The sequence below is a fragment of the Falco punctatus genome (assembly GCF_963210335.1).
Source record: "Falco punctatus genome assembly, chromosome: 6".
Taxonomy (NCBI): domain Eukaryota; kingdom Metazoa; phylum Chordata; class Aves; order Falconiformes; family Falconidae; genus Falco; species Falco punctatus.
Window position 1 is genome coordinate 51,658,544 of NC_137585.1, and position 27,101 is coordinate 51,685,644.

General features: G+C 41.7%; 1 protein-coding gene across 2 annotated transcripts; it reads left to right on the forward strand.

Annotated features, from left to right (window-relative positions):
- The first annotated feature begins 17,779 nt into the window (after window positions 1–17,779).
- Window positions 17,780–26,646, forward strand: LOC308065689 (prolactin-like). Of its 2 annotated transcripts, XM_080391886.1 has the most exons (5): window positions 17,780–22,704; window positions 22,831–22,982; window positions 23,096–23,203; window positions 24,590–24,769; window positions 26,442–26,646. In XM_080391886.1, exons 1-5 carry the CDS (start codon window positions 22,674–22,676, stop codon window positions 26,634–26,636), a joined length of 666 nt encoding a protein of 221 aa, XP_080248012.1. In that variant the 5' UTR covers window positions 17,780–22,673; the 3' UTR covers window positions 26,637–26,646. The 2 variants fall into 2 exon arrangements, with proteins under 2 accessions (XP_080248012.1, XP_080248011.1); XM_080391885.1 differs by having other exon boundaries at window positions 17,780–22,982.
- The last annotated feature ends 455 nt before the right edge of the window (window positions 26,647–27,101 follow it).

The window sequence follows — 27,101 nt, forward strand, 5'->3', positions numbered from 1 at the left end:
TGGATACACTTGTTCCAATTTATAAAAAAGAAAGTTTCATGGCCAAAATTAATTTTCTTTTGCTACAATACACAGTTTTATTTCATGCTTCATTAACAAGTGTAGGTGTTCTTGACACTAACTCAGCTTTTTCCATCTAGGTCTCATGCATTCATGCTCTTCCTCATACAGTGTAAAACTGGGGGGACAAGGTGACTGTTAAGAAAAAAAGGGACATTATTTATTACTTGTAAGCCTGAGAATTTTTAGTTTCTATTTACAAACTACTCCCAGTTTGGCAATTTCCTTAAGGCAGAGGTGGTCAGCCTGCAATGAACCGACCAACCGACCGACTTAGCATATCTAATGTCCACATCCCTCCTCCTTCCAGACCCTCCCGGCATGCTCCCCAGCATCTGTCCCAGAGAATACACATCGTTCTGGAGGCAGCACTGGGTCACTGCCTCTCCTGAGGCTTGGCTGCCCTATGTCCTGTTCAGCTCCTGTTGTGGCATGAGGTCACCAGGAAGGCACAGCTGAACCACCTTGTCCAGCCTACAGCCTCCAACCAGTGGACTGGAGAAAGCTGGGAAGGAACCCTGCGATTATTCTGCCACTAACAGGTCACTGCTGTCTGTGTCCTTTGCCAGGGCTGGTCTCGTGGCAGCAGCTAGGCTTTGCCTGCACATACCCACAGTGGATCCAGAGGTAGTGCATGCTGCACCAGGCACCTCCTACGTAGAGGAGATGGAGGCAGACCGTGAGGCAGGGACTGCAGCATCTGGCCCTTGCCAGCCACTTAAAGGAAGCTTTCTGGCCTGCTTGCCTGGAAAGGTTTAAACTAGAAAAAAACATGGTGCTCATGCATCAACAGTATGTTATTTTTATGAACAAAGATAAACTTTATGAAAGCAATTCCATGAAAGCTGAACTGTTTTATCAATTATAGAGCATGTAGTAGACTGCAGTGCTCCATGCACATCACCAGAGTTCCTGTTAACCTCACTTACACCTGTCCTGATTGTTGATAGTAATTCAGCTAAATAAAAAGCCTATTTGTAACATTTTATACTGCCAGAGAAATGTGGTGGTGTTAGAGCAAAATGGTGAGCTGAAGTATTCTGAGAGGAAAAAAAATCCCCCTATTGGCAAGCACCTAAATAGGGGCAGTGTATAACACTGAACTGGTATAATAAATCCATAAGAAAACGTCTTATCTAACTCAAGATTGCCAAGTCACACCCAAGTTTAATTCTTACAATGACAGTGCATTTAGTTAGTGTTAGCGGCATCACAGTAGTAGCTGGAAGATACCATTTAGTCAAATAAATTTTGCAGATGTAAGAAACAGAAGCATTTAAAGCACTTATGTTCAAAATAGATGGGCTATCCAGATGAAAAAGTAGGGATGAATAGTAATTCTCCTTTCAGAGATGAGGACTAAGACACTGAGAGAAAAACTACTCTCCCTGTTCTCCGCATCTCCTTGACTCCAAGGTCATGCAGAAGCATGGCAGTGAGCAGAATTGCACTCAGCTGTTCCTGAGTGCCAAGCCCAGACTTTAACCATGTCCTACCTAAAGCGCCTTTTGACAAGCTTTTGCAAGACTGCAAGTCTTTTTGCAAGACTGCAAAACTTGACAGCTTTGCAAGTCAATGCAACAATGAAAATGAGACATTTTGGCATACCTTATTAGACAAATTTGTGTCTTCTTAACTGCCTTTATTATATGCTGATTATATACTTACGGCAGGCATTGCGTTTTAAAACCTCAACAACAAAGCAGGTTTTAAGTTAGCCTTTTCAAACGATCTTTGAGTGCCTTTGGCTGTACAGAAAAAGAATGGAAAATTCCTTCAAGGAACCTCGCAAATCATACAGCTTACCACAGCTCTATGAAGGAAACTTTTGGAGGAGTGAACCATGGTCCTTGGCTCATCTTTCTTATCTTTCCTCCTCTGATCCATTCTCTGAGCTGGGATTCTTCATTTCTTCACAGAATTTACCCCAGCTGGTACCTAGATGGAAACTTCGGGGCCACTGACAAAAGAATATTAATGCAATGCTCTTGCAGTTAATTTTACACTGTGGCAAGGAGGTTGGGGAAGCTAAGGAAGCGCCAGACGTCAGGCTAGAAAGTGGTCTAGGATCTTGTTTCCACAAAGCACTTAGGCACACTCCGTGATCCAACTTTCTTCCAGGCAGCAGGAGACTGCATTTAGGTACACGCAAAAGAAATGTACTATAATAAGCCATCCATATATTGCAGCCATCTGGGCTGCATGTAAGTGTATTACCACAAAACGCCCCACTTGCTGTAAAATCTATTTAATGGAACTGTTTTATACACCCAATAACTAAACAGCAGTTGTGCATGTTCAGGCTAAATTATTTTAGCCGTAGCTGTGAATAATAACGGTTAAAACAACTATCATGCCCTTTTTCTTTAAACTCTAAAAGCTGTTGGGAACAGTTTCTCCAAAGCATTTTTTTGTGTGGATGCCCTGAAAGTTTGTGTCTAGGAAAACCGTTTGCACCGTCCCTCGTCGCTATCTGAAGGATTGCAGTGCCATCGTGTGGCAGAAAAATCCATTTAAAATTGCCTTTGGGTACCTTTTGTAGCTAAGAGGGAAGTGAAATCGAAAGCCTTAAAAATGAACCTGAGGAGCCGATTAAAGGAATAACTGTCCTATGCTAGAGGTTTTCTTAAAAGGGGTAGAAGGTAGTAATCCTTTTCACTCTTCATCACATTTCCACCAAGGGTTTCCCAGCTGTTTAGAGGTGGTCTCTGCCTGCAAGAGCTTCTTCCATCAAGTTGTGATGTCAAACCCACCAATAAAAGAATGTCAATATTTTAAGCAATGGAAACACAGAAACTTCTTGACAGTATCAGTAGCTTGGGGTACCATCCTCTAAACCAGCACTCCCAACTTCACATCTTCAGGGTGCTTTTGGCATCCATGGCACCCTCAGAAAGCCTGGCTGCTTTCAGAGCCCCATAAGCAACCCTATATGTGTCCAACACCTGATACCTGTCCCCAACATCAGCCTAGAAACTTCTCAGCATCTTTTTGTGTGTGATGATCCTGACACCAGCCTGTCTTCACACCTTAGCCCCAGCATTTCCACATCTGTTTCTCTCACACAGATGCAGATACATGCATTGGTTTACGTACGTTATGCTGATAATATGCTTAAGTTCCATGATATTTCCATAATGTACATCTCATAGAATTGCTTGCACTGAATATGTGAAGAACCATGAAAAAAAGGGCACTATTATATTGTGGTTGCATTAAGAGATTTCCTGCTAGTAAGAATTTTTAGTTGTGCTGAATAAGCCTATCGTCTGTTTCAGAAATACTGCTACAACAGCTGCCACTTGAATCTAGCCTGCCATTAGGAAGAAATCTGGAAACCTTTCTCTACAAATCTTTAGTTTAGAGGCCCTCCCATCCCTCTCCCCATATCCCCATAGAGTCAAGCTCTGGAAATCGCTGCTGAGCTCCCCTAGCCTGTGTTTCCATACCTAATCACAACAGGCTGGAAAATCTCATATATAGTGGTGTGTTGTATCAGTGCTTCAGTAAAGTAGTCATCGTTCTGCAGATATTCTCAGTGAGAGTCAGTCCCAACAAGAGAGAAAGAAAACATAATTAGTTTATTTGTTTGCAGACTATTAGTTCTGATGCATAAAGTGTGAAAATGATTAAATTGTTGAATCCTTTGTTTTAAAGGATCATGAATCTTCCTTACATATTCAGTGGCTATTATTTAGTGAGCTGGAGACATCCTGCTTTTTTTTGAGTGTTCGAACCAGCGAGAACAGCCCAGCCAGTTAGTCAATAACAATCAATTTTCAAAGGCAGAGACAAAGTACACAGAGCACAGCAGGTTCAACTCACACATGTGATATAATCTGAGAATATTTAATTGCTGTCTCATCTAATTCCAGCATGCTCACTACCAAATAAAAAGCATTACACAACATGTTAGTTGTTTAGATCAGTCTTAGTTCCTCTTACAGGTATTTAATGAAAGAGAACAGCATGTGTGATGACTAGAGGCAGAGAAACTTGCAGTAACTGATAATGAAAAGGAAAAAAAAAGGAAAAGAAAAGAAAGAAAACAGAGGTAAAAAATATGCAAAATGTGAAAAGTAAGTGTAGCATTGCAGAACTAGACTAACACAGACTGGACAAGAGAATAAAACTGCTGATACTTTACAACAGTTACAATCATTGACTTGGGAGATCATTGACTTGGGAGATGTAGGGTATTTCAGCTGGTCATGGAATTGAAGTATACATGTATTCATGAAAGCCTTGAGTAGACCATAAGTAAAAGATCAGCAATCCAGAAAGCCTGATAATGGCAAAACTTTTTTTTCTTTTTTCCAGGGGTGGGGCGGGGGGAACAAAACACAAAAAACCAAAACCAATTAAAAAACACCGCAAAGAACCAACTGAGTAAAACTGGAATTTAGGAAAAGAACAGGTGGATAAACAAGATAATAATAAAGTTGAGAGTCTTACCTGGGAAGCTTTCTTTCAGTATAAATTTTCTCATAACCAACAGTGATCTAAAGACTCATACTCTGGTATCCAAGTAGTCCGACAGAAACCAAAGACAGTGAGTAAAGCTCCAGCCCTTCATATATTTATGTATAACTCTAACACTTTCAAGATTCAAGGAGAAAGCTCTCAGACCAAATAAAACTGGATGTCTTAATGGAAATACAGCTTTTTGTTCAGAAAAAAAGTTCTGCTTTAAAGTTTCTGAAGAGTTTTTTTCCAAATGAAACACTAACCTGTCTCATTTTCCTCTTCAATTTTTTTTTAGAGGAAGAAGGGAAGAAAAAAGGAATTAAATGCAATACTCCTTGGTGTTCACAGAGGCAAGGAAAAAAGCCTTAACATTGAAGAAAAAAGGCTCTGCTTGTTTGGGAAGTTGTTGTTTTTTTCTTTACTCTGGGATATATTGTACTCTTACCAGTCTTCTGTTAACTATCTACATATGTCTTTACAGGCAGGAGGCATAAATTTGCAGTGAAGCAGCTCCTGAAGCCATGACCCTTTTCCCAGCTGCCATTTTGCTTTAACTGCTACAGCTAGGTTTGAATCTCAATTTCTCCTTTAACTTTCTGTCTTAAAAAATGTATTATCAGTAACATGCTAGACATGTAGGTCACATCTCTGAAGAGCCCTCGCGAGGACCTCTGTGCCCATATCTGAATAAAAAGCAGAGCACTGACATTTAGCTGCTTGATTGAAAACACAAGTGTTGCCTGTGACCACAATGCAGAGTTAGATATCAAAACACTGTTTCTTTTGCCATTCAGCTGAAGCGAAACAAGAGCACTGAACCGTTTAAGATTTTTTTTTATTTAGAAAAATTTCACACAATTTACAGCTTGTAATTATAATGTCTACAAATGTTTTAATGTATTTCATGTTATTTTCCCTATTACACAGGCTGCTAGAAAAGCTTCCCCCCAAAACCTGACAATTTCCAGTGAACGACAGATTATGGAATTGATAAGGGAAGAAAGTGTGGTTTTGTGAAGTTTTTGGAAAGCTGCGAAGTATTTTCTTCAGTAACTGCCTTATGACTGTAAATATCTTTTAAAATGTTTTCCTAATTGAATAAATGCTAACACTTCGAACAATAAAAGTATTTATTTTGCAGTAATTCTTCACCTCCGTACCTTTTACATTTCTATGGGAAAAAAGGGAATATATATATATATATACACACACACTAAACTAAAACATCTCCAAATATCACGGAGGCTTGGCATGTTTATGTTCAATTAAGGGGTCATTGTTTGAATAGCTTTTTGCTTTGGCCAGATGGGTCTTTAGATGTTTAGAAATCATACTGACATATTCTTTCCTTTGCATCAGGAAACTGCCACATTTATTCGGGTTTGATTTATTCCTCCCAGAAGGACTGAAAAAATATTTTGCTTTCAGCTGCTGAATTCCACGTAATTTCAGTTGGCTTTTCACTTGTATTAAAATGTCATGCAACTTTCATCAAAGTGGATGGCCTACTGACTTCAGCAAGCCAAAACAAACATTATCTGTCCATCTCCAGTAATTCTGCCACCCCCAGTGACCCACTCTGCTCATAAGTGAGCTAGCCCTGGACTTTTCTTCTCCATTTGCTCTCTCTTAATAGTGTTCTTCTGTCCAACCTGGTCCACAAATGTCTTCACAAATTGTCTGAATGGCCACATCTTTCCCTTTTGGGCTTCCATTGAAGCATGTCCCTTCTATCCACTTCCCAGAGACCACGCTGAGGAGATCTGCCTGAACTCCTGTCCTGTGTCAGGGCAACCTGATTGCTAAATAGTGCCACAGGGCAGACAGTCACACTGTTCCTCAGGCTAGTTATACTTTGTCACCCTCCCTTCCCATTCACACTACTTTTTTTGCATCTTTCCTATTGTTCTTCCTGATGCTGCCTTTCATCAGCTTCAGTGTCACGGTATCTATTAAGTACTTCAGTACAGTACTAACACCAGATTCATCAGAGACATTTGTTCATCACCTTCAGCCTTGCCATCCTGGTCCTTGGTCTTCCTTACGCTCCTCAAGCTGAGTGCAAAATGGTACACCACCACTTTTTGCCCCCACACGCAAGGGCTGACTGGGCTGTGGATAATGGCAGGCTGTTGTTTAACTGCTATCAATTACCGAGCCATGGCTCTGTGGAACTACTGCTTCTGCTGTCCAGCACTCACTTCTGCTCAGCTCACTGATCTCCACTGTAGAAGAATGATGCTGGGTTAATTATCATTGATAATATACAGCTGTGGGTTGGCTTCAGGGGCGGAGGGTTGGTCAATGTAGATAAGGTGCAGGTGTGGCTGGTTAAATTAAGAGGTTGGGCAGCCAATGAAGAGAGAGCAGCCGAGGAAGAAGCAAGAGGAGAGGGAACACATGCCTTGAATGAGGTGAGATGAGGAGGAGGGAGCAGAATGAAGAGTGCATTGGTATGAGATGGTAAAAAAACTTCGTTGCAGCTTGATAGTTTGGAGAGTGCTGTGATGCTCTACCTTGATTTTCTCTTTTCAGAAGTGTTAATGGAATATTTATCTTCAGAAAAAAGCAAGAAATTCCCGTCTGCAAGGCAGAAGCATCAAACTGTCCTGTTAGAGTTGGAATATTGGCTGCTATAAGCAAACACAGTCCCGTGGAGGTCAGTGATGCTGTGTCAAGTAACTATGACAAAAATCTGCACTAGCAGTAAAGGCAACACATATCATTTGCAATAGATCTGAAGCATGTTTTCTTTTGGAGAGAGAAAAAAAAATTAGTTACAAGATAAACCTCTAATATTATACCATCTTTAGATTTATTGCTTATACTTGACTTGAGTTTGGTGGCCTTTGATAGCCTTTAACTCAAATGATCTTCACTTTGTCACATAACTGACAAATACCACAATTATAACAAAAGCAGTAAGGCCAACATCCAATGGCAAACATTGCCCAAAAATTAATTAGTATAAAACTAAAATTCCCTATTGCCTAACCAGAGGGTACTGCTACAGGTCAAAATCAGGTGAATGTACAGAGCAAGGGAGAAAAACCCGTGTTGCGACCTCCTCCCCTTCAAGACAGAATAAACCCTAGTAAATCCTTATTTAACCTTGCATTATGAAGTGACTCACTCAATGCCTGCTAATCATTGAAAATCTACCACATGATAAGGACACCAGTCAAAAATTAGTTCCACATGTGTTCATGCTTGAAGCACACTTTTAATGATTTGAATACAAGTCAAATATTTGCTAATGGGCAAAGACAAAATATTAACTTGTTAAACAATAGACTGAACTTCTCAGACAATATTTACACATTACCTAAAAAGCAATTAAACAGAACATTTTCAAAGATCCTGATTAGAGCTCCCGCTGACCTCTCCTGTCTTTGCTCTTCTGTTTTTCTGTCCCTTTGAAAAATCGTTTGATAAATGTCAGGCTACTTAGGCAACAATGTGACTTCAAAACACAGCTCTCTCCCACTGAAGGATATGTAATGCACACTACAGAGAAAACAGCAAGTCAGCCTATTCACTGACACTGTAGACTTCAGTAATTCTCATTCTAGTTAATATTATTTGTCACATCACTGGTATTACAAATAGTGATTACTTCAAATGAACAACTCCTTTAAAATCTTGCCTGGAGTTAGTTTTATGGACGTCAATGAGAATCTCAAGTATAAAGGAATATCTCAGCTGTGAGTATGTAATTTCAGCTGCCATCTCCTAAATTATCAGAGGTGGTTCTGAAGGGCTTCCTTGCTGTCGTCAGTCCTTCATACCACCGTATAGGGCCTGGATTCCCCACAGCTGAAGATCTTAGCTGGATCTAACCCTTAAGATTTCAGGCTTCAATTCCAAAAGGTATTCGAGTGTAACTTTGAGTAATGCTGCAGCTGTCAGAGTGATCAGTCCAACTAGCATGCATTCATAGTCACACATATATTTCCATATTCTGGAGAGTCAATGTCTTCATATTGGTTTTCTTTGACAGTTTTTCCCTTCTAAAGTCATACTCTGCCACTGACAAAGGCAACAGAGAGAAACAGACAACTACACCATTTTAATTACATCATTTCAGGCTTACCTATAATGCTATTCAAGCAAATAGTTACTATAATTCAGTATGGCTACTTAATCTCACACTAAGTGCCTTGTACATTTACATACACTTACAGGATAGGCCTGACAGTGGGAGATAGAGAGGAAAATATGACTGCCACATTAGGAGAGAAGAATGATGAAATAGCTATAGTTCAAAATCTATACAACATCTTAAAAAAACAGAACTGTTCTTGCTAAGCTTTGGATTTGTAGTATGATGATTAATGGCCCCATTTAAATAAGAAAGATGGTGTGACAACGTACTTCCCTGTAAAAGTCTCCCAGTATTTGGTTCAGTAATTCTAAACTAAATACATTCTTGGCAATTAAGTTTCACTGTCAACATATTCTGTCTGTAGTTTAAAGAAGTGAGCATTTGCTAACGAGTTTGCCTGTAATGGTCCCTTCAGGGTTCACATGTTCCACTACGAAGTCTAAGACAATTCTTCACTGATAGGAATTGTCAGCTCCTAAAGACCACTGATAGCTGGTGGCACACAAGTATAACTTTTTTTTTAACGCCACATACAGTTTTCCACGTGATCATGTGATGGTTCATTCATTTTTGTACAAACATCAACTAAAATACCTGCATACCTATGAACAACTGAAAACTCCAACAGCACATCCATTAAATGGTAACACTAAGAAAAGCATAGTCTTGGGTTTTCTTGTCTTTTTTCTTCTTACAGACTTCTTTTCAGCTGACATTTAAAAAAAAATCAACACTACTAACAGTCTACTTGTCAAGTAAATGGGAAACATAAATCAGAAGGGATAGGAACACAAAGCTTCCTCTGACCTATCACAGAGCTGAGGAAAACTTTGCTCATTCTTCTTACTTGCTGAGTGACAGACCAGACTGTGCAGTGATCTTGAAATGATGAACATTTTGGCCCCCCTGGGATCCTCTTCCTTTCACCAGCATAGCTAGCCCTCAGTATTGCTTCCCTTCCTATTTCTCCCGTTCCTTCCAGGCTTCACATTTTTCTTTGTCATTGCAGGGAAAAGCAATTAGAGCCATTTTCACAGGAAAGTTCATTAGTTCCTTCCAGCTGGGCTTACGTTTTTTGTAACACTGTTTACTTTTTCCTTCTCAGATTTTCTCTTAGCCCAAGCCAATATTTTACAGACCATTTTTTCCACCCTTTTCCTTCTTTCAAACCATATACTTTACCATGTTGGACACCCATTAAGTAAAGAGTTGGATGTTACTCAGATATGCCTTAAGGATACTGAACAGCCGGTTACCTGCACCTTTAGACAGACTTACGAACCCCTTAGGAAGGGATGCGGCTGAACAGGGTGGTCAGACCACATGCCACACAACACAACAAGACCGGTTAGGCTTGGAGTCTTATAACACCAGAGAGTTAATCACAGCCACAAACCATTACGCTCCATAGCAGGCCTTTCCTTGGTCACTTTGTCACTGCTCACATCATTCTTCCTTCTATTCTGTCTTGTGGTCAGGGAGATCAGAGAGGAGTCAGGAGGAGGGAAAGTCTTCTCCGTGCCAGTGTTGCCCTTGGCTGTGGACTGCTTGAAGCTGCAATTCCCCTTTCTTCTGACAGTCCTTACTCTGCCTACTTGCAGCTGGAACCACTTGTGCCTGGTGACAGATATGGACTAAGAGGTGAGAGGGTGTCTGGTATATAAATCAGGGTCGTCGGTGGGCATTTTCAGAAACATTTTCTGGGTAAGAACTATTCCCATTACTTGTGATTTAAACTCTGTCATTCAAATAGCACTGGCTCCTGACCCACCCGGGCACATCAATATGCACAGGGACATAGTGCTGATGAAGCATGAGGAGCACCAGGTGAGGACCAGTGCACAAGAAAGAGCAGTGCTTGGCCTCCTGCTCCTGTTGCATCCTGAGCTTGGCTGGAGCAAGAAGGGCTGCTCCCAAGAGCTGTGGAGATCTTGGCAAGTGACACACCAGTCCCCACAGCGCAGTCCAGAAAAACCCTGCAGTTGCACAGATCCTGTGGTTCCGGTATGGAGTGTAGTAAAGGTCATTACTTATCAGAAATATGAGATGAGGAGAGCAGGCTGGAAGGACCTTGTACTCCTGCCTGGTTATTCTTGGTTCAGGGTAGGAGGATTTTTTCTCTGCACTATTTTCACACAACGGTCAGTTACGGCAGATCTGCAGGGGAAAGCAAATCTTAATTTGCATGACTGCTTTTCCCTTTTGGAAGGATATTCTGGCCACCCGTTTTAAAAACTCCTGTCCTGGGAACGCAAAGGATTATTAGGAAACACTGAAATGAAGCCTTAAGTTACATTACAGTAATTTGGTATTTAATGATTTCCTTTGGCATGAGTTAGACGTAAACATATGAGCATGACAATTATCTATATCTACAAAATTACTCATTTTAATTTGTTTTATTATGAGCATGTCATTTTTCATCTTTGTCAACTACAATGCACAACAGGACTGGTGGGTTCTTAACATTTGGTGGTAGGTTTATTTTTTCCAAGGAGTTTTGACAGAGACATGTGAAAGACAGACACACATTCCATGTGACAGTAAACAAATTTAGAGACAGCAGCTTCTATAAATAATCTATGTTCATCATCTTACATAAGAAAGTGGAAGGTTAGTCACTTATTCCAATCTACTAAATGGGTTGCAGCAGTTTGGTAAGAAAACCTGCAGGCTTTCTCACTATCGTTATGCTGTCATGTGGCTACAGTCAGGGAATGACAGAAGAATAAAGCCCATAAGCATGTGAATATAAATGCAAGCACAAGTCAGTGGTTTGGAAACACACCAAAAAAAAACCTCTAGAAAAATAACATTAAGAGAACAAGAGGGAGAAATTTTTCTTTTCTGATTCTGAATAATTTGTCACTTTATACAATATTTATTAAAAAGCTACAAGCGTACAGTTTGGAACTTTACCTACAGATCCCAGAACATAAATGTCAGAAGCAGATGCACCAGTCCTGCCTCAGCAAGGAGCACCCAGCCTGTGCAGGGAAGGATTCCTGAGGTTAGAGCACAGGAACCAAAAGGCAGGGGCTTTATTCCTAGCCAGGAAAACTCCCTGCACCACCCTGGATAACTCACTTTTCCACTCAGTGTGTCTTCCACCTTTAACTAATGAAAAAACACCTCCTAACCCCTAAGTGGGGTTGTGCGTATGGTTAGTACTTCCTAGGAGAAAGAGGTCTGATTCTTTGCACCATCCGCCACCCCCAGCCCCTGAGTACTACTGGGGTGGTGAGCAGGGACTGGAAAAACCTTTGAGCTAAGGGAACATCATTTGTGCAGCAGAAGTCACGTACAGGACAGCTATAGGCTATAAGCTGTCCTACACAGGTGTCCTGTAAGCTTCAGGGCAGGGAATCTTAGCAGTAGGGCAAATCCAGGAAAAACTTTTGTCAAGGAAAACAAGGAAAAACTGTTTCAGTCACATATGGAGGTATGAACTCCTGGCTAGTCTACCCACATTGAGGACAAGTATAAAAAAAAAAAAAAAAAAATTTCTTGTTCATTTTCCAGGTATAACGGGCCAGCTGCCTGCTAGCTTGCTTGCATTCCTCCTTGGAATGAAAGAGTTAGAGAATTGGAGAGGGGAAATAGTTTCCGCACCTTGTTTTCACTCCACCCACACTCACTGGCCCGCATATTGGTATTTTAGTGGGGCTAAATAAGAAAATACGGCTCATGGAAGCAGTTCAGAAAATCCTCGGCCACCCTCCCTTAAACAAAGGAAAAGCAGGGAAGGTGTCATGCCTGAAGAGCGTCTTAGATACACAGCCTTCAAAGGTGATTAGGGAACTGCATATTAAAAATAACTTCTCATCTTTTTCTGTTATTTTTTATTGTAATCCAGGCAGATAACAGTGCCTATCACAAAGGAGGTTGTGTGCTTTCCTGGTTCCTGATTCCTTATAATTTCCCAAGCTTTGCCTTTTTTTAGATTGAAACAACCACATATTCAGGATCTAGGGAAGGTTTATTGATTTTCTGAAAGAATTCAGCCTGAATCATTGGTGCTATTTCCAAATAAAGGGAGGGAGGGAAAAGGTTGTTTATATTCCAAAAAGATTAGGCAACATTTGCTTTATAAAATTCCAGTACTCTCCTTTCACCCACCTTTTCCAGAGTAGAGATTGGACACACGGAATCAGAAGTCATTTTCATATCTGGGATAGGTATTTTTTATTTTTGTACAACTCCATCCTCATATGGTCAAATTGTAACCCTTTGGAAAAGGAAAACACTCCCTTCACATACAATATAACCTCCTTAGTATTAGCTGCAAACTTTCCAAGCAATCCTACCTTCACTCAGCATCCTCCATCACAGAGATGGCGCAGCTCTAAGCTACTACAGGACTGAAGATCTTGGCCATTACCCTTGAATTCAGAGTGTGCAGCATCTCATCTGCACTGTCTCTGCTTCCATGCTGTGCTCTGAAACCCTGGAAGAGGAATTTGCCCGATTCAAATAGAGAGAGGACATGGACCGGTCCCATGTAGAGCAGTTTGGGAAGCACAGGTGGAGGAAAGCAGGACCTGAACTTGTCCTGCCAAGCCTCAGGTATGTCCTATCAAGCTTCAGGCCTGACTAGTAAGAAGGCAAATAGAATGGGGCAAACAGTTTGGGGCAAGGAAAGGGATGACGATTAGGGATTAATGAAGACAGGTTATGAGGCAGACAGGATAATTTGAAGCTGAATTTGAGGAGAAAGACTGCTACAGGAGGTAGGAAGAAGGGATGCAACAGGTTGAACAGGTATCTCACAACAAGAAGGCAGGGGAGAACTGGGGAAAATATCCAGATGCTAAACACATTTGGCGATGAGAATACTTAGCATGTATCAGTGCCTCAATACCAGAGACAAGACTGAAATGGGTATCAGCTGTATCCAGCTACAGCACAGCCCCTTTACAAATTGAGATGGAGCCAAATGTTCCCAGGCCTCACTTGGTGTCAACTTAGTGTCATCAAACATCTTTACCCTTTCCCCACAAATGTATGACAACTTACTACTGCTATGTATTTCTTACCTTAAAAGAAAAAAGTCTGAAAACAGGCCTCAGGGTTCCAAGCAGAGCTGGGTGAAACTACCTATTTTTTTCCCCTATGGCAGAGCAGGGGGAAAAGTATCTTCAGAACTGAAGAGCTGGGACCTAAACAGAAGATTTTTATGTCTGAATTCAGTAAGGTAGTACTTATATAAGAAGTTTTTCATGATCTGGTGTGAGGCTTTTCCTCAAGTACTATTCATACCCTTTGCACTGCAAATTGACTATTCAAATGAGTATGTCATTTCACTGTGCCCCTCCACTTATCTGTAAGTTCGCTGTGCCTCTTCATTTATCTTTAGCATAGGTATGACAGCATCCCCTCACCTCAGGAATATTCTGGGATAATAAATTAATTAATGCATCTGAACAGACAGATATTCAAGAGCAATAGAGGGAATTCAGAAGGAAGATGATTATGTATTCAGAATGGGTTTGAACAGTGTGCAGTAAATAAGGCATGGGAGCACACAGTGAACAACAGAAAAACAAAACTCAGTAGCTGCTTATTCAACTGAATACAGTACACTAAACCAAGGAGAAACCATGTGAAAAAAACACCATCCAGTCATGTCATTAAAGGCTATTATGCTTGTATGCACAAGGAGTGTGAAGGAAGATTCCATAACATACTTAGTATTTTCAGCTGCAGTGAGGAGCATTTCGTAACAAATTTCTTTACAATATTTGAGAATATTAAAAGAACATACCGGAAATTACAAAGTATTTGACAAAATGGAGGATTCATGTATTTATGTCATTTTGCCCATGAATCCTGCTCTAAAAAAAAAGCTTAAGGTCTTGCCAACTACTCTATGCTGTAAAATATTATTATGCCAGTGGGGAAGACAGCTTGGCAACATCTGACACTAGCCAGATGTTAAATGAACTGCAGTTAACTTAGGTCCATACTACACTCATAAAAATCTTTGACCTTTGGTACCTCTGACATGCTTCTCTTCTACAATGACGATTTCAATATGGTGGCAGATGGGAATTCACAATTTAAATTAAGCATCACTTCAAACCTGTGGACAGTCCTGAAAAAAAACAAAATGTGCATAGGGTAATGCTAATGCCTTCTCCCTACTTCGCTAGATGCTCTAAATAATTTGATTTCCTAAATATAGGATATACCATGTATTTTTCCCAGATGGGTATTACAAAACTAACCCGAGGGGTTACGGTTCATTTTCAACTGTGCGTGCTTATTAATAATACAGGCTCAGGACCTGAACCCCACCTCCATGGCACCAGTGTGAACCAAAAGTAAATTCATCAAAATCAGTGGAGCTATACCAGCATGATGGTCTAACCCAGTGCTCATTAAAGTCAGGCAAAGCCAATTAGAGATTTCAGCGGGCACTAGGGCAACGCCTTGAGATTGCCTCCAGTGTGAGAGGGAGATATCTCCATTTCCTCAAAATTCTCAGAACCGGGGTAATGACTTTGCCTGAAATTTATCTCCAAATAATTTCTGATCATGAGCTAAATGCACTTGCAAACATTGAATGTAAATTTTTTTCTACAAAAAAGGTTGCTCCAAATGCAAGTCCAGCTCCTTTAATATTTAACGCATCACTTTACTGTGCTACTACTGATCTTGCTGACACAGTAGTGACACTTTTCACATCAGGAGAAACATGGCTAAGCTTGAAATATTTAGTATTATTACAGCATATCAGAGGTACTATACAGACTATCCTATATAGACACTAAGGAGTAGAAAGTATGGTGACTCACCTTTATTGTAAGAATGCAGCTTCTTTTGAGAAGACTAACTTCTTTTATAGAAGTTTAGAGGAAAATGGAGTTCCACTGAAACATTTCACAAAATCTATAGCTGGTAAAAGTGACACTTCATCTTTCTCTGTCTTTTTTAGGCAATAAGATGATTTATAAATATTCAAATAACAGGATTCAATCATACCTTTCTCTTTTTTTAATCCATTTTTATAGTATTTTATTTTTATATTTGAGAATTACTTTACATTTAAAAGTAAGTGCATTCTTCAATGGAATTGTACATCCTAGAGTGCAAAGCTCATTTTCTCCTAAAGTTACATTGTCTATATAATATTAAACATTTTAATTATAGATTCTATCATTCCTGTTCAAATTCAGTGGTTTGTTTCTCCAGGCCTCATTCAAGTGTTGTAACATTGAAATATACAAAATCTAATATAAAATATATAATCCAAATTTGAAATAATTACATTTCACAAAAAAATATTTGTGTAGAAAAAGTTTTAAATTCAAAGTCAAGATCTCATAAGTCATATTATCCTTTCAAGTTTCAGTGAAGATCAGAGTTTTCATAGAACATACCTTTCCCTGCAACTGGATCAGCCCCTCCAAATCATTATTAAGTATTAAAATCTTCTATCAGTTAGAACTAAATTCACACATACAAGCAGTCCCACTGAAGTCAACAGAGATGAGAATAGAAATGCTCTCCTCTTGAAAAATAAATTGAAACAATATCCAAAAGAAACGTCACTTCATAAACATAACAGAAACATTGATTTTTCCCACTTGACTTGTGTGATGCTTAGTGTGGTGGAAATCATTGATTTACAGTAATATCTCTTTAACATGGCAATTTTTTGATCGGACACTCCACATTGACCCCGCTCTGACCTTACACCATTTATTCTATCTTTTTAGCAGGATGCATAATGAAGGGCTCCAAAACTTAAAGTACCTGAATTTGTAACTGGTTTTTTATCTTCAGTTTTACTTAATCTTCATGTACATACAGGTCTTCCCTGAAATAGCAGAGCAGGTCAGCACATCAGCTATGGAATTAATCTCCGGAGGGCTGGAATAGAGTAGATGTTTCAAAAACATGCTTCTCTTTGCCTGTGTGCTACCATCACTCTCACAAACAGTGAGGAAGGTGTCTTCCTGGCTGCTAAGGACAATCGTTGTAGTCCCAGAGGAGGCAAACATGCAACATCTGTAACAGGCTGTCCAGAAGAGGAGTAGCACGAGAAGCAGCACTGCTGCTCCACTCGATGTGTCAAACACATGCTCCACCAGCTCCTGGACTACATTTGCAAATAAAAAATTAGATTCCTCTGCCTTAACTTAGTCTGTGCTCATCACCCTATTTTTGCCTGATTTGACAATCAACAAGCAAAACCAGGGACCAACAGAGATCAGTGATGGGTACCTATCTTCAAATGAACCTCAGAAGGTGCCCATTTCTGAATTACAGATGCCTAAAACTGGAGGAGAGAAATTCTGTCTTGAATGACTGGAAAAGAATTGTGTTGCGTGCTCTGAACATCCATTTCACTTCAGTATTTTGAAAATGAAGGATGACAAGATCCTTCCCTTTAGAAATGTGTCCCATAAAGACCTAGCACTCCTCAGGAAAAATTCTTATTTCTATATCTTGTTTTCCAGAGTGCTGCTTATGGATGTTATTCTTTGGGTCAGAGTAAGGGCATAAGCTGGAGGATGCAGGAGAGAACAAGGCAGGGCTGTGGAAGGAGAGCTGGCGGCGCTACCCTTCATTCTGTTGGACCATCTTAGCCAAGTTAACAGGACAAATGGAGAAAGAAGCTCCAGCAGCCTCTGATGTCTTCAGCCAAACTTCTTTTCTGGAATGCCATGGATCTAAGGCAAACACCAGAATACATACCAAACACATACACATCTCCAGTTCAAGCACTCTGAAGTGCACAGAAAATCAAAATAAAATGCTTTCGGCAGGAGAGCGGGGGGCGGGGGGGGATGGGACAGAAGAGGAGCTGTGATTTCCTTTAGGTCTTTTACATTTGAGCTGAGAGCCAAGCACCCAAAAGCACATGCTGAAGAGGCAATCTGAGATTTCTGTTTGGATATAAGGAGACCAATACGGAGCAGGAGGGCAGGCCTTCAAGTGGCAGTAAGAAGCAGTAGCTGAATTTTTGCTTTTGCTGATGAGATTGTAAAATGTGAGACAGACTCCTGTAAAGCCTTCACATAAAACTGGAGAAGAGATGGGGAGAGTTCTCTGTATAAGAAATTAAAGAAGCAGCAGGAGACACAGTAAAGGGTATAGCTATAAAGCTATATATATATATATATATATATATAAAGGACAAAGAAAGCAGGAGGCTTTACAGGAGATGACAATGGAGAGCTTTGATTATGAAAAGTCCTTATAGGTTTAAATAAAAGCAGATTCAGTGAGGATTGAAACAGAGAAACATGACTGAAAAGAGCATAAAAGGGAGATAAATCTGATAAATGCATAAAACGTTTCAGTGAGTGTACAGTTATTAAAAGAGACGGAGAATGAGGAAGGATTTTGCCCAGAGAGACAAATGGAGTCAAGGACTGTTGTTTTAAGATGAGGGGACTAAAGAATGTTTATACTGTGAAGAGTGAGAGGAAGGAGGAGAAGAAAGATACAAAGGAAAGAAATATGCAACCAAGAGCAACACAAGATCTGCAAACAATTAATTTTAAAAAAATGGATAGTTGGGCAAACAGACAATTTTCCAGATCCACTCTGGAAAAGTTCATGTTTGCTCAAAAGCTTCTTTTCATTTTTTCCAGCTATATCAATTGATCCAATGAAAAATACTATCTGTTCTTACTTATGTTGTATGGTCTAAGTCTTTGGATTTTCTAGACTGCAACAATCCAAACCAATCCAAATCAAAACAAAACCAGGAAGTTTAGTGATTTAGTATGAACGCAGGGTGGGAGACAATGATTTGGACATCTTTTCATAAGAGGAGAAAGAGAAAAGCAGAGAAGTTAGTAGTGAGAAAAGCCAAACACTTCTACATGAAGCGGTAAAAGCAGAAGTATGCCTTTTTGTTTACAGATTTAAGAAAAAACATAGATCTGAGATGCAGCCTTCAGGAAAAGGTTGACTCCTTTAGTGAGTAGACAGCTCTTTTTTCACTTCACTTCTAAGATCCAGGTTACATCATTTCCATATTGTTTTATTCGAGAACTCATGTTATCAGCTTTCAGAGAAAAAGTGTGTGACTTGTCCCTTCTTGAGCTGTAAAATGCGCCTGTTGCTATGTTATACGAAAAAGGCAAATCAATAGTGGACAATATTTGTTGAAACAAACCATTTCAGCTTTTACACCTTCATTTAGGTGCAAACTTAGGAGTGATTTTGAACACATAATGAACTCCAGTTGGTCTTGCACTATAAAGCTTTAGCAAGCTGGAAGGGGGAGAGGTCTGATTTTGCCCACTCACCCATCCACCCACAGCAGGATGAACACCACTGCTGACTGTCTGAAAACTGCTTGAAAGTTTGTAAGAAAAGTTAGATAATGATGGAGTAGATACTGATGGAGCTTTCATGGTGTCCTTGAGCAAACTGTTCCAGTCCTTAATTCTCCTAGCCATAAAGAACTTCTTTCTAATCTCTAATTTAAATCGCCCTTATTGCAGTTTGATCCCATTATATCTTGTATCCATAATAAACGTGGTCGGTAACTGCTTCCCTTCATCTTTGCAGCTACCTTCTGCACATCTGAAAACTGTATCCTTGCCCCATCTTTCCCTGTTAGAGAGGAAACAAACCCGCTTCCTTCAGTCTTTCCTTGTGGGCCATGGGGGTCTTTAACCTGTGATCATTCTTGCTTTTCTCGTCTAGGCTCTTTCCATCTGGCTCGTATCTCTCTTGAAACGTGATATCCAACAGTGAACACAGTATTCTGGCAGAGGCCTTACAAATGCAGTGTATGGCAGAAGAACTCTTTTGCATCTCTCACAGACAGCATTTCAAAGAACATTCCCCAGATTGCAAAACAAATGAATAAACAACGCAAAGCAACAGTAAGATACTACTGACTTAGGTTTAGCTTGTTATTTAGTACAAGCCATGATCCCCTTCTGTTTGACTGCTGTCTCGTTCCGTACTTGGGCAGTCTAAGCTCTTGTCTAAGTGTAGTGCTTCGCATTTTTTCTTCACTGAACTGCACCCTGCTTTCTTCAGGCTCTAATTTTCAAGATCTTGTTGAATTCTAAAATGCAAGTGATTTCTTCCAGTCTGGTGTCATCTACAAATTTAAAATATCAGTGAAGAGCCAGGAAAAATAATTCTTAAACATTCATATATCTTTTGTTAAGAAAACATCATTCCTTTTAGAAACTAGAACCTTAAAAAAGAAACTTCATAATTTACTGTGTATTCTTTTCTCCAAGCTGTACTGCAATTTCTGCTGTGCAAGTCATTTACATTTTCCAGAGTGCAAGTTCACAGCTCCTTTGAAACTCAAAAATTTGCTTAACATTTTAAGTAACCTTTTCTAGGGTAAGATTTGATGTCAGGTTTTCTCCAAGACACATGAAAACCAAAAGAAAATGGCTATTGGCCAGTAAAAATAAGTCATTGATCCACATGCTTCCTATATACACACTACCAGTGTTTTTCAGATCCTGTCATGTGCACGATTGCTCATTTTCTGATAGGTATCAGGAATGATACTAATATTCCAATCCTTCAGTTGTACCACAAGCCAGAAGTATTTTACCAGCTATGAAAGAGCTCAGAACTATTGCCAAGGCTTCCTGTATGATCCCCATTAAGAACTGTCTCAGTAGCTCTAACCACTGAAATTAACAGCGTTGTTTTACTTATTAGAGATAAAGCAGAGGTAAGAGATGAGAACAACCTCTGCTGAATAGTGTAGATCATTAAGCACAACTCAATGAACTGCCTTTAATACTAATTTTAGGAGTTCAAAAAACATGAGGGATAAAAAGTATCTTATGGACCCATTGCACTATTGACGTTTAGAAGTGACTTTGGGGAATTTTAGAGAAGTGAGTTTGGTCTGTTGAGTTCAGAGATGCATCGGTTTGATGCATTGCTGGTAGAGGCTAAGCAGCATGCAGACTAGTCCAGTAGAAAGGTTTCTAGTATTTGCTTATATTGATCCAACTCTGTCAAGAAAAAAATAAATTCTTTTTGGAGATTGCAGTCGCTTAACTTAAATCAAATCTAGCTAGCTCAGTGCACATCATAGCCAGACAAATTCCCTGGAAGGACATGTGATTTCTGGGTAGCTCTCAGAGAGAAATAACCTCCCTTTGAGATTTCTGAATGAATGAAGGCAATGTAGATTGTGTGAGAAAGACATCTGAATATTCTTTCTCATGTGCTATCTTTTCAACCTTCCTTTGGGCAAAAGGAAATAAAAATCTCTTTTTTCCTACTTAAAAATCTGTCTTGTTAACAAAGAGCCAAATTCTTAAACAGATGCAAAAAAAAGAAAACAAAACCTAGGCAGACAGCACAAGCACGCAAATGAGGGACTCAGCAGTGACTTCTGCTGACATTCTTGGCACTAAAGGTCTTCACCTCTCTGTGCCTTGAATCTGTGCGCATCCTAAAATGTGTCAGCTTTGACAGGCTTTGGAGTTCAGTGGATATCCATGCAAACACCTACTCAGAGCCCAGAAACTGACACCTAATTCCTTGGAGGAGCTCCTATTTTCAAAATGTGAATCCTTTGGAAAGGCCACTTCATGCAGAATGCAGTGGCAGGCGGCAATTACTTTTAAGATTTGGCTAGAAAAGTAGCTGCTTCTGCTTGTTTTCTAACAATTTGTTAGCATCCACACAGAGTATAGGTGACTGAGGGCATTCCCTCCTTGGCCGAGAGCTAGTCAAACTCATGTCTTCCACCTCCCGAAGGGGTCCTAGTCACCCAGCTGTCCCTAAATGGTGGGGGAGAGAGATATTCATTGCTCTGCTGGAGGTACAGTCCTTCCATTTTCCATAAAGGCAATTGGGATTCAGGGGTTACAAAACAGATGCATGACTCTAGCATAGTGGCTGGGGTAGTCACAGAGGAAAAATTACAATTTCATGTCAGCTGTATCCTCATTACTAAGTGGACTGCTCCCTTGGCAGTGAAAAACTTCAACAAGATGGGCAGAGCTGTCTCACTCTCCATGTCGTAGGAGCCAGCAGTTATGGCAGTCCCCTGGCCAGCCTCAGCTTGAACACCCACAGGCAGAGAAGGTGCCTGATTCCACTCTACCAGACCCTGAGCTGTTCCCGTTGGATTTTAAAGTGGTAGGGTGCCGAAAACCAGAAAACGGAGCAGTAAGACCCTGTGCTCAGGTTTCCTTGCTGGTCAGCTTGAAGCAGCTCCTGGTTTGACATGTCAGCAGTCACGAGCCTCATGACAAACATCTCACCTTTCCGTGTATGCCTTTCAGGGTTCCTCAGGATCTCACACCCAGAAACTGGGGACAGCAACCAAATCCACAGGACTTGCGCCCCTTTGGGGATCCCAGTCTGAGTGCTTTGCTGTTATTCCCCTCACCTTTTAGCCGTACGGGGGGACATCACCAACCACTTCAGGCACACGTGCACCACCAAGCGTGCAGTCGCCAGTTTTCGCACCTTTGGTGCTCTTGCTCTGACCACTTGCAAGAGAGCAGGGAAAGCAGATCTGATCCTAACCGTGGGATTAGAAGAAATGGTTGGGAGATGAACCTCATCAGGCCAGGCTCTGCCCCTACCCCTCGTGCTGCCCATCGCTGTGCTTGTGTAAACCCCCCGTTACCCCTGACAAGAGCGGGTTTTTTTCGCTTGGTCTGTTCTCACACCTCACCCCCCCCGACGGCAGCGGGCATGCTGGCGCTGGACCTGGCAAGCCACTGCTGTGGGGCCGCAGGAGCCGCCTCCCCGACCTCGGCGGGGCGGGGGGGTCGGAGGCCAGCAGCATCCCCCTCCCCAGAGGCCGGGAGCCCCATTTCTGCTGGGTCCTGGGGGTCGCCCGGGGCTGGGGGCTGGCCCCGGCGGTGCGAGGGGCGCGCCCGCTCGGCCGCCGAGCCGGGAGCCCCGCTGCGGGCGGCTTGCTCACGGTGGCCGCGGGCTGCGCACGTCAGGGACGGGCCCGTCATGACCGGGAGAGCCCCCCCACGCCACGCACGTCCCCACCCGCATATATAGAGGACGCGGGGGCAAGGGCAGCCGATCCGCACCGGGCAGCGGGCTGCGCGGCACCATGGCCCCCGCCCGCGCGGCGGGGCGAGCAGGTGAGGGCGGCGGGCGGGGGGAGCGGGCCGGGAGGGGGAGCGGGGCGCAGCGGGCCGGGCCGGGAGGGGGAGCGGAGCGGGCCCGGCCGCCCCCCGCGCCCCCCGACGCCGCCGCGCTCTGCGCAGGTGCCGCCGCGGCGCTGGCGCTGCTCTGGCTGCTGGTCTGCGCCCCGCGGGACGCCGGCAGCCGCCTGCTGACCGTGGCCGATCTCTTCGACCGGGTGATCCGGCACTCGGGCAGGATCCACAGCCTCTCCACGGCGCTCTACGCCGAGCTGGTGAGTGCCGGGCCGGCCCCGCCGACGCGGACCGGGCTCCCGCCGCCCTGCCAGCGGCTGCCGGCGGGGCGCGGGGTACTCCGGTTGTTTCTTTAGGTTTTCTTCCCCCATAGGAAAAACACTTTCCTCCCCGTGACAACGAGCTGGGGAAGCCCGCTCGGAAGTGCCACACGTCGGGGATGCTCACCCCCAACGGCAAGGAATACGCCCAAAAAATCCCGGTAAGGCGGGACGGCGGCGGGCGAGGGGCACGGCGGCGCTGGGAGGGGGCTCCGCGGGTCGCACCGCCTCCTTTCTCCCCGCTGAAGAAAGAGGAAAATACCCGCCGGCCCGTCAGAGCCCCTAAACGCCTCACCCCTCACGCTGCCGTGGTCCCCCCCGCCCCTCGGGCTGGAGGCAGGCAGGGAGGTGGTGACGCCTCCGGTGCTTCAGGCCGAAGCAGCCGATCTGTTCTGACCCCAAGCGGGTGCGCATCGCAGAGGTGCTGCACGCAAATCAGTCGTTTGCTGTGCTTTACAAGCTGCATGTGGTTACATCTGCTCAGGTCGTATTTATTAGTTATAATAAGGGTATTGCAGTAGTGCTTTGTCCAAATGACTGGCAGACGGACATCCCTTTGGTCTTGTTGTGGCAATGTCTGCAGCACAGACACTTAGAAACCTGTGCACGTGACAGGTAAGTTAAATGAATCTGTGTCCCTGCAAAGTACAAAAAGCAATCGGGAGAAAGAAATAACAGTCATTATCTCTGAATCGGTAGTTAGGTAAGGGGGAAAGCACTGCAAATTGTTTTAGACAAATGTAATGCCAAAGAGAAAAAAAAAAATCACTACTAGTTTAGAGATGAGCAGGAAGACTTTCTTCAGGCAGAGAAAAAAGCAAATTGTAAAGTCGAGGATACAGGAGTGGGAGAAACTTTTGCCTCTGGGAGGAGACAGAGGGAGATGTATGTCAGCGTTTTGCTCTTTGGTTGTGATGGAATGAGGAGCTTCCCCCGAGGTGTTTAGAAGCTCCCCTGGAAGGGCGATGGAGGCCCTGCCTGCTTTAGGAAGCTTTAACCGATCAACCTGATTTCTGAACTTCTGTTGCAAGAGAAGTCTTACGGCCATTGAGCTTCTCTTAGAGAGGCAACCGTCCTGACCACCATGCACTTTCTGGGAAGTGTATCTGCAGCAAACCTCTAACCAACAGAGCTATAACCACCGCAGGTGTGAGGAAACACCTGCACTTCCATACCAGCCCACAGAGATGTCTATATGAGGCTTCTTGGGCTCTTGAGTTATCTAGAAATTTCTGAAAGCTTTTTCAGTACCAAGTACATTTGACAGGAACACCACCGTTTTGCTGATGCTGTATTCACAGTTTTAGGTATTACAGATCTTGGGTCCAAGAAAGCTGAAAACAAGAGAAATACAACTTTTGGGTGTTGTTTATATATAAGCAAATAACCAGGGGTAGAGTGGCCCTTAAATTCTGAATACCTGAAAACTACTGAATTGCAGATGTAAATCGCAATCCCACTGAGATTTGACAGTGAGACTGTCTTAACAGTTTCATATGACCTGCTGCAAACTCACAGAGAAATTCTTTACTGTTTTAATTTATAAGAGAGAAGAACTGACTCACTTGATACTGAAACTTCTCCAAGCCTGGAAAGAACCTCTTTCCCACTTCAACCAGCATATTGAGCACCATCAAGAGCTACCTGATGACAGCCTTAGCAAAGCTAAGCAAATCAGCAATATGGTACATGAACTGAAGACTGGAGTTGAGAAAGTAACAGAAAAGGCAAGATTTTCAACATAGCTTTTATTCATACTAGTCACATGGTGTGAGTGACTTCGGGTGGGGGAGGGGGGGAGGGCAACGCCTGCTCTCACTTGAGCTATAGCCTTAATGCCAACAGAGGCTCTGATCCAGCAGCACTGGGCTTTGTTACAGATACAGGTATTTTTCAGTCAGAGGATGTGACTTAGTTTATGAATTGGCAGATAACACAAATGCCATTAGATATGTCCGTATGTGTAGAGCAGTATTTTATTTATATGAAAGAAAGAAGTACAAAGACTAGGGCCATTTACAGCTTTATATGTGACCCAGTAATGACTTGACTTTTCTAGGGCAGTAAAGATGTGTTACTTAATTACTGTTTTCAGTTTTATTTGGATTTCCATTCTAAGTAATTCAAGTATCATTGCAGAATTTTATGCTGGGATAAATTCTTCAAGACAACAGTGGCATTGATGAAGTCAGATGCCAGTCATAAAACAAACTAAAAACGCCATTCCAGATTCTGGCAGATCACACATAAATTATTCAATGCAATTTTTTGTTGTTTCCTTTTCTGTCTTCTCATTACTAACTAGAAGTCCTGATCTTTGTATTACTTGTTTCACCAAAACTATAAATAACTGTAGATATGAGTGCACAAATGGGGGCTGTATGTCCATTCTCTGAAACGGCTACACTGCCAGGTGTCTGTTTCACGAAGAAGTGAATAATAAACTAGTATCTTACAGCAGTAGATCACCTTTCAGCTTTACGAACACAGGTGGGGAATACAAGTTTTTAAATGGTAAGCAGCTCATCACTAGAATAAGGGGAACTGTACCCCGCTCTAAAATGCAGCCCTGCTTAGGGTGACCAGAGTTACAGATGAAAAGTCCATCTTCCAAGTGCAGCCATGGTTCTGGGTTAAAATGGACTTGCAAGTTCAGATGTATTCAGCCTTAAAGCTTGACCTTGGCTTGCTTCATTCTGTAACTGAAGCAAGCCATCCAGCTCTAAATTAGCTACACGCTTCTGGTATATTTATCTGATTTTATTTTTCTGAAGGGATTACTGAGAAGGAAAGCTTTGAAGTTTTGACCTCTCTGTACTATAAATGTACCACAATGTAGAAATACAGTTAAAAAACTGAAGCAAACAATGCAAATACATTCCAATACTTTGCAGCTGTGTTTTTCCATAAGACACTAATTCTAAGCTTGGTTCTATTGTGAAGCTCCTCCTCTGAGAGGTGATAATGGTCTGCAGCGTTCACCAGGTGAAACAGAACTGGTGAATGCTTGCATTAGATGCTTCCCTTCACAAAAATCATTAAAATAAATGGCCAAAAAAATCTCAAGACTGATTTGCTTTATTACTTTGAGAGATAATAATTATTACCAAACAGGGTTCCTCTACTTAAACTCAGATGAAGTTATAGCCTGGTATTCTTGCATTACTAGTGTATCAGATCATTTCTGGGTAATCTAAAGGTTGTATAGATACTGTTAAGGTAAAAAGACAATGTTATTCTCTGTAAGGAGCTTTATATGTAGCTTCAATAAGTATGTGAAAGGTCTGGAGTCGGAACAGCCCCACATAGTGATGCCTTGGTTGACTTCTGCACTAGTATTTCAAATATCTGTTGTATGTGTAGTTACAAGTTGTACTTCTTTCCTTGTTTTCAATACAGATGCAGTCAATGGGAATCATCAGCAATTCATTAAATGGAATGGCATCATCTGAAGCCACTGGTTTATCAATTAGCAATGAAGCAAACATGATGAGTGACTCTGATTTTATTCATTGTTTCAGGAGAGACTCCAATAAAGTACAAAGCTACTTAAAAATTCTTAAATGTAGGATTATGCCAGAAAATAGTTGTTGAGTTGTAATCTCTTGACAAGTAGTCTTCAGCATGTTGTTTATAAAGATGAAAAAATAGAATTTATAAATTATCACATTTGCAGTCATTTTAATAAGAAAGTGGTTTTGAAATTCTTTGGCAGCTACTTGACACTGTTGACCTATGCAGCTGAAATATTAAATAAAGCACCATGTGTGTATGTGGGTTAATGCACCAGATAAAAAGGAGCACTCTAGCAGTAGATAAGTAAATGTCCTTGCACATTAACACTGTGACAGACAATGTTATGGCTAATTCACACAGTGTAGGTATATACATAGTTGAAAGTGAAATTCAGTTTGTTAAACATCGGTATAAATACATCTGTACACTATGAATAAAGTATATTTTTATGGGGGAAAAAAAAAGTTTTCCTCTATTTTTACATAAATACATGCCTGCAGAATCTTGCTTCACACTAAAGAGTAGTATTGCTGTCTATCAGTT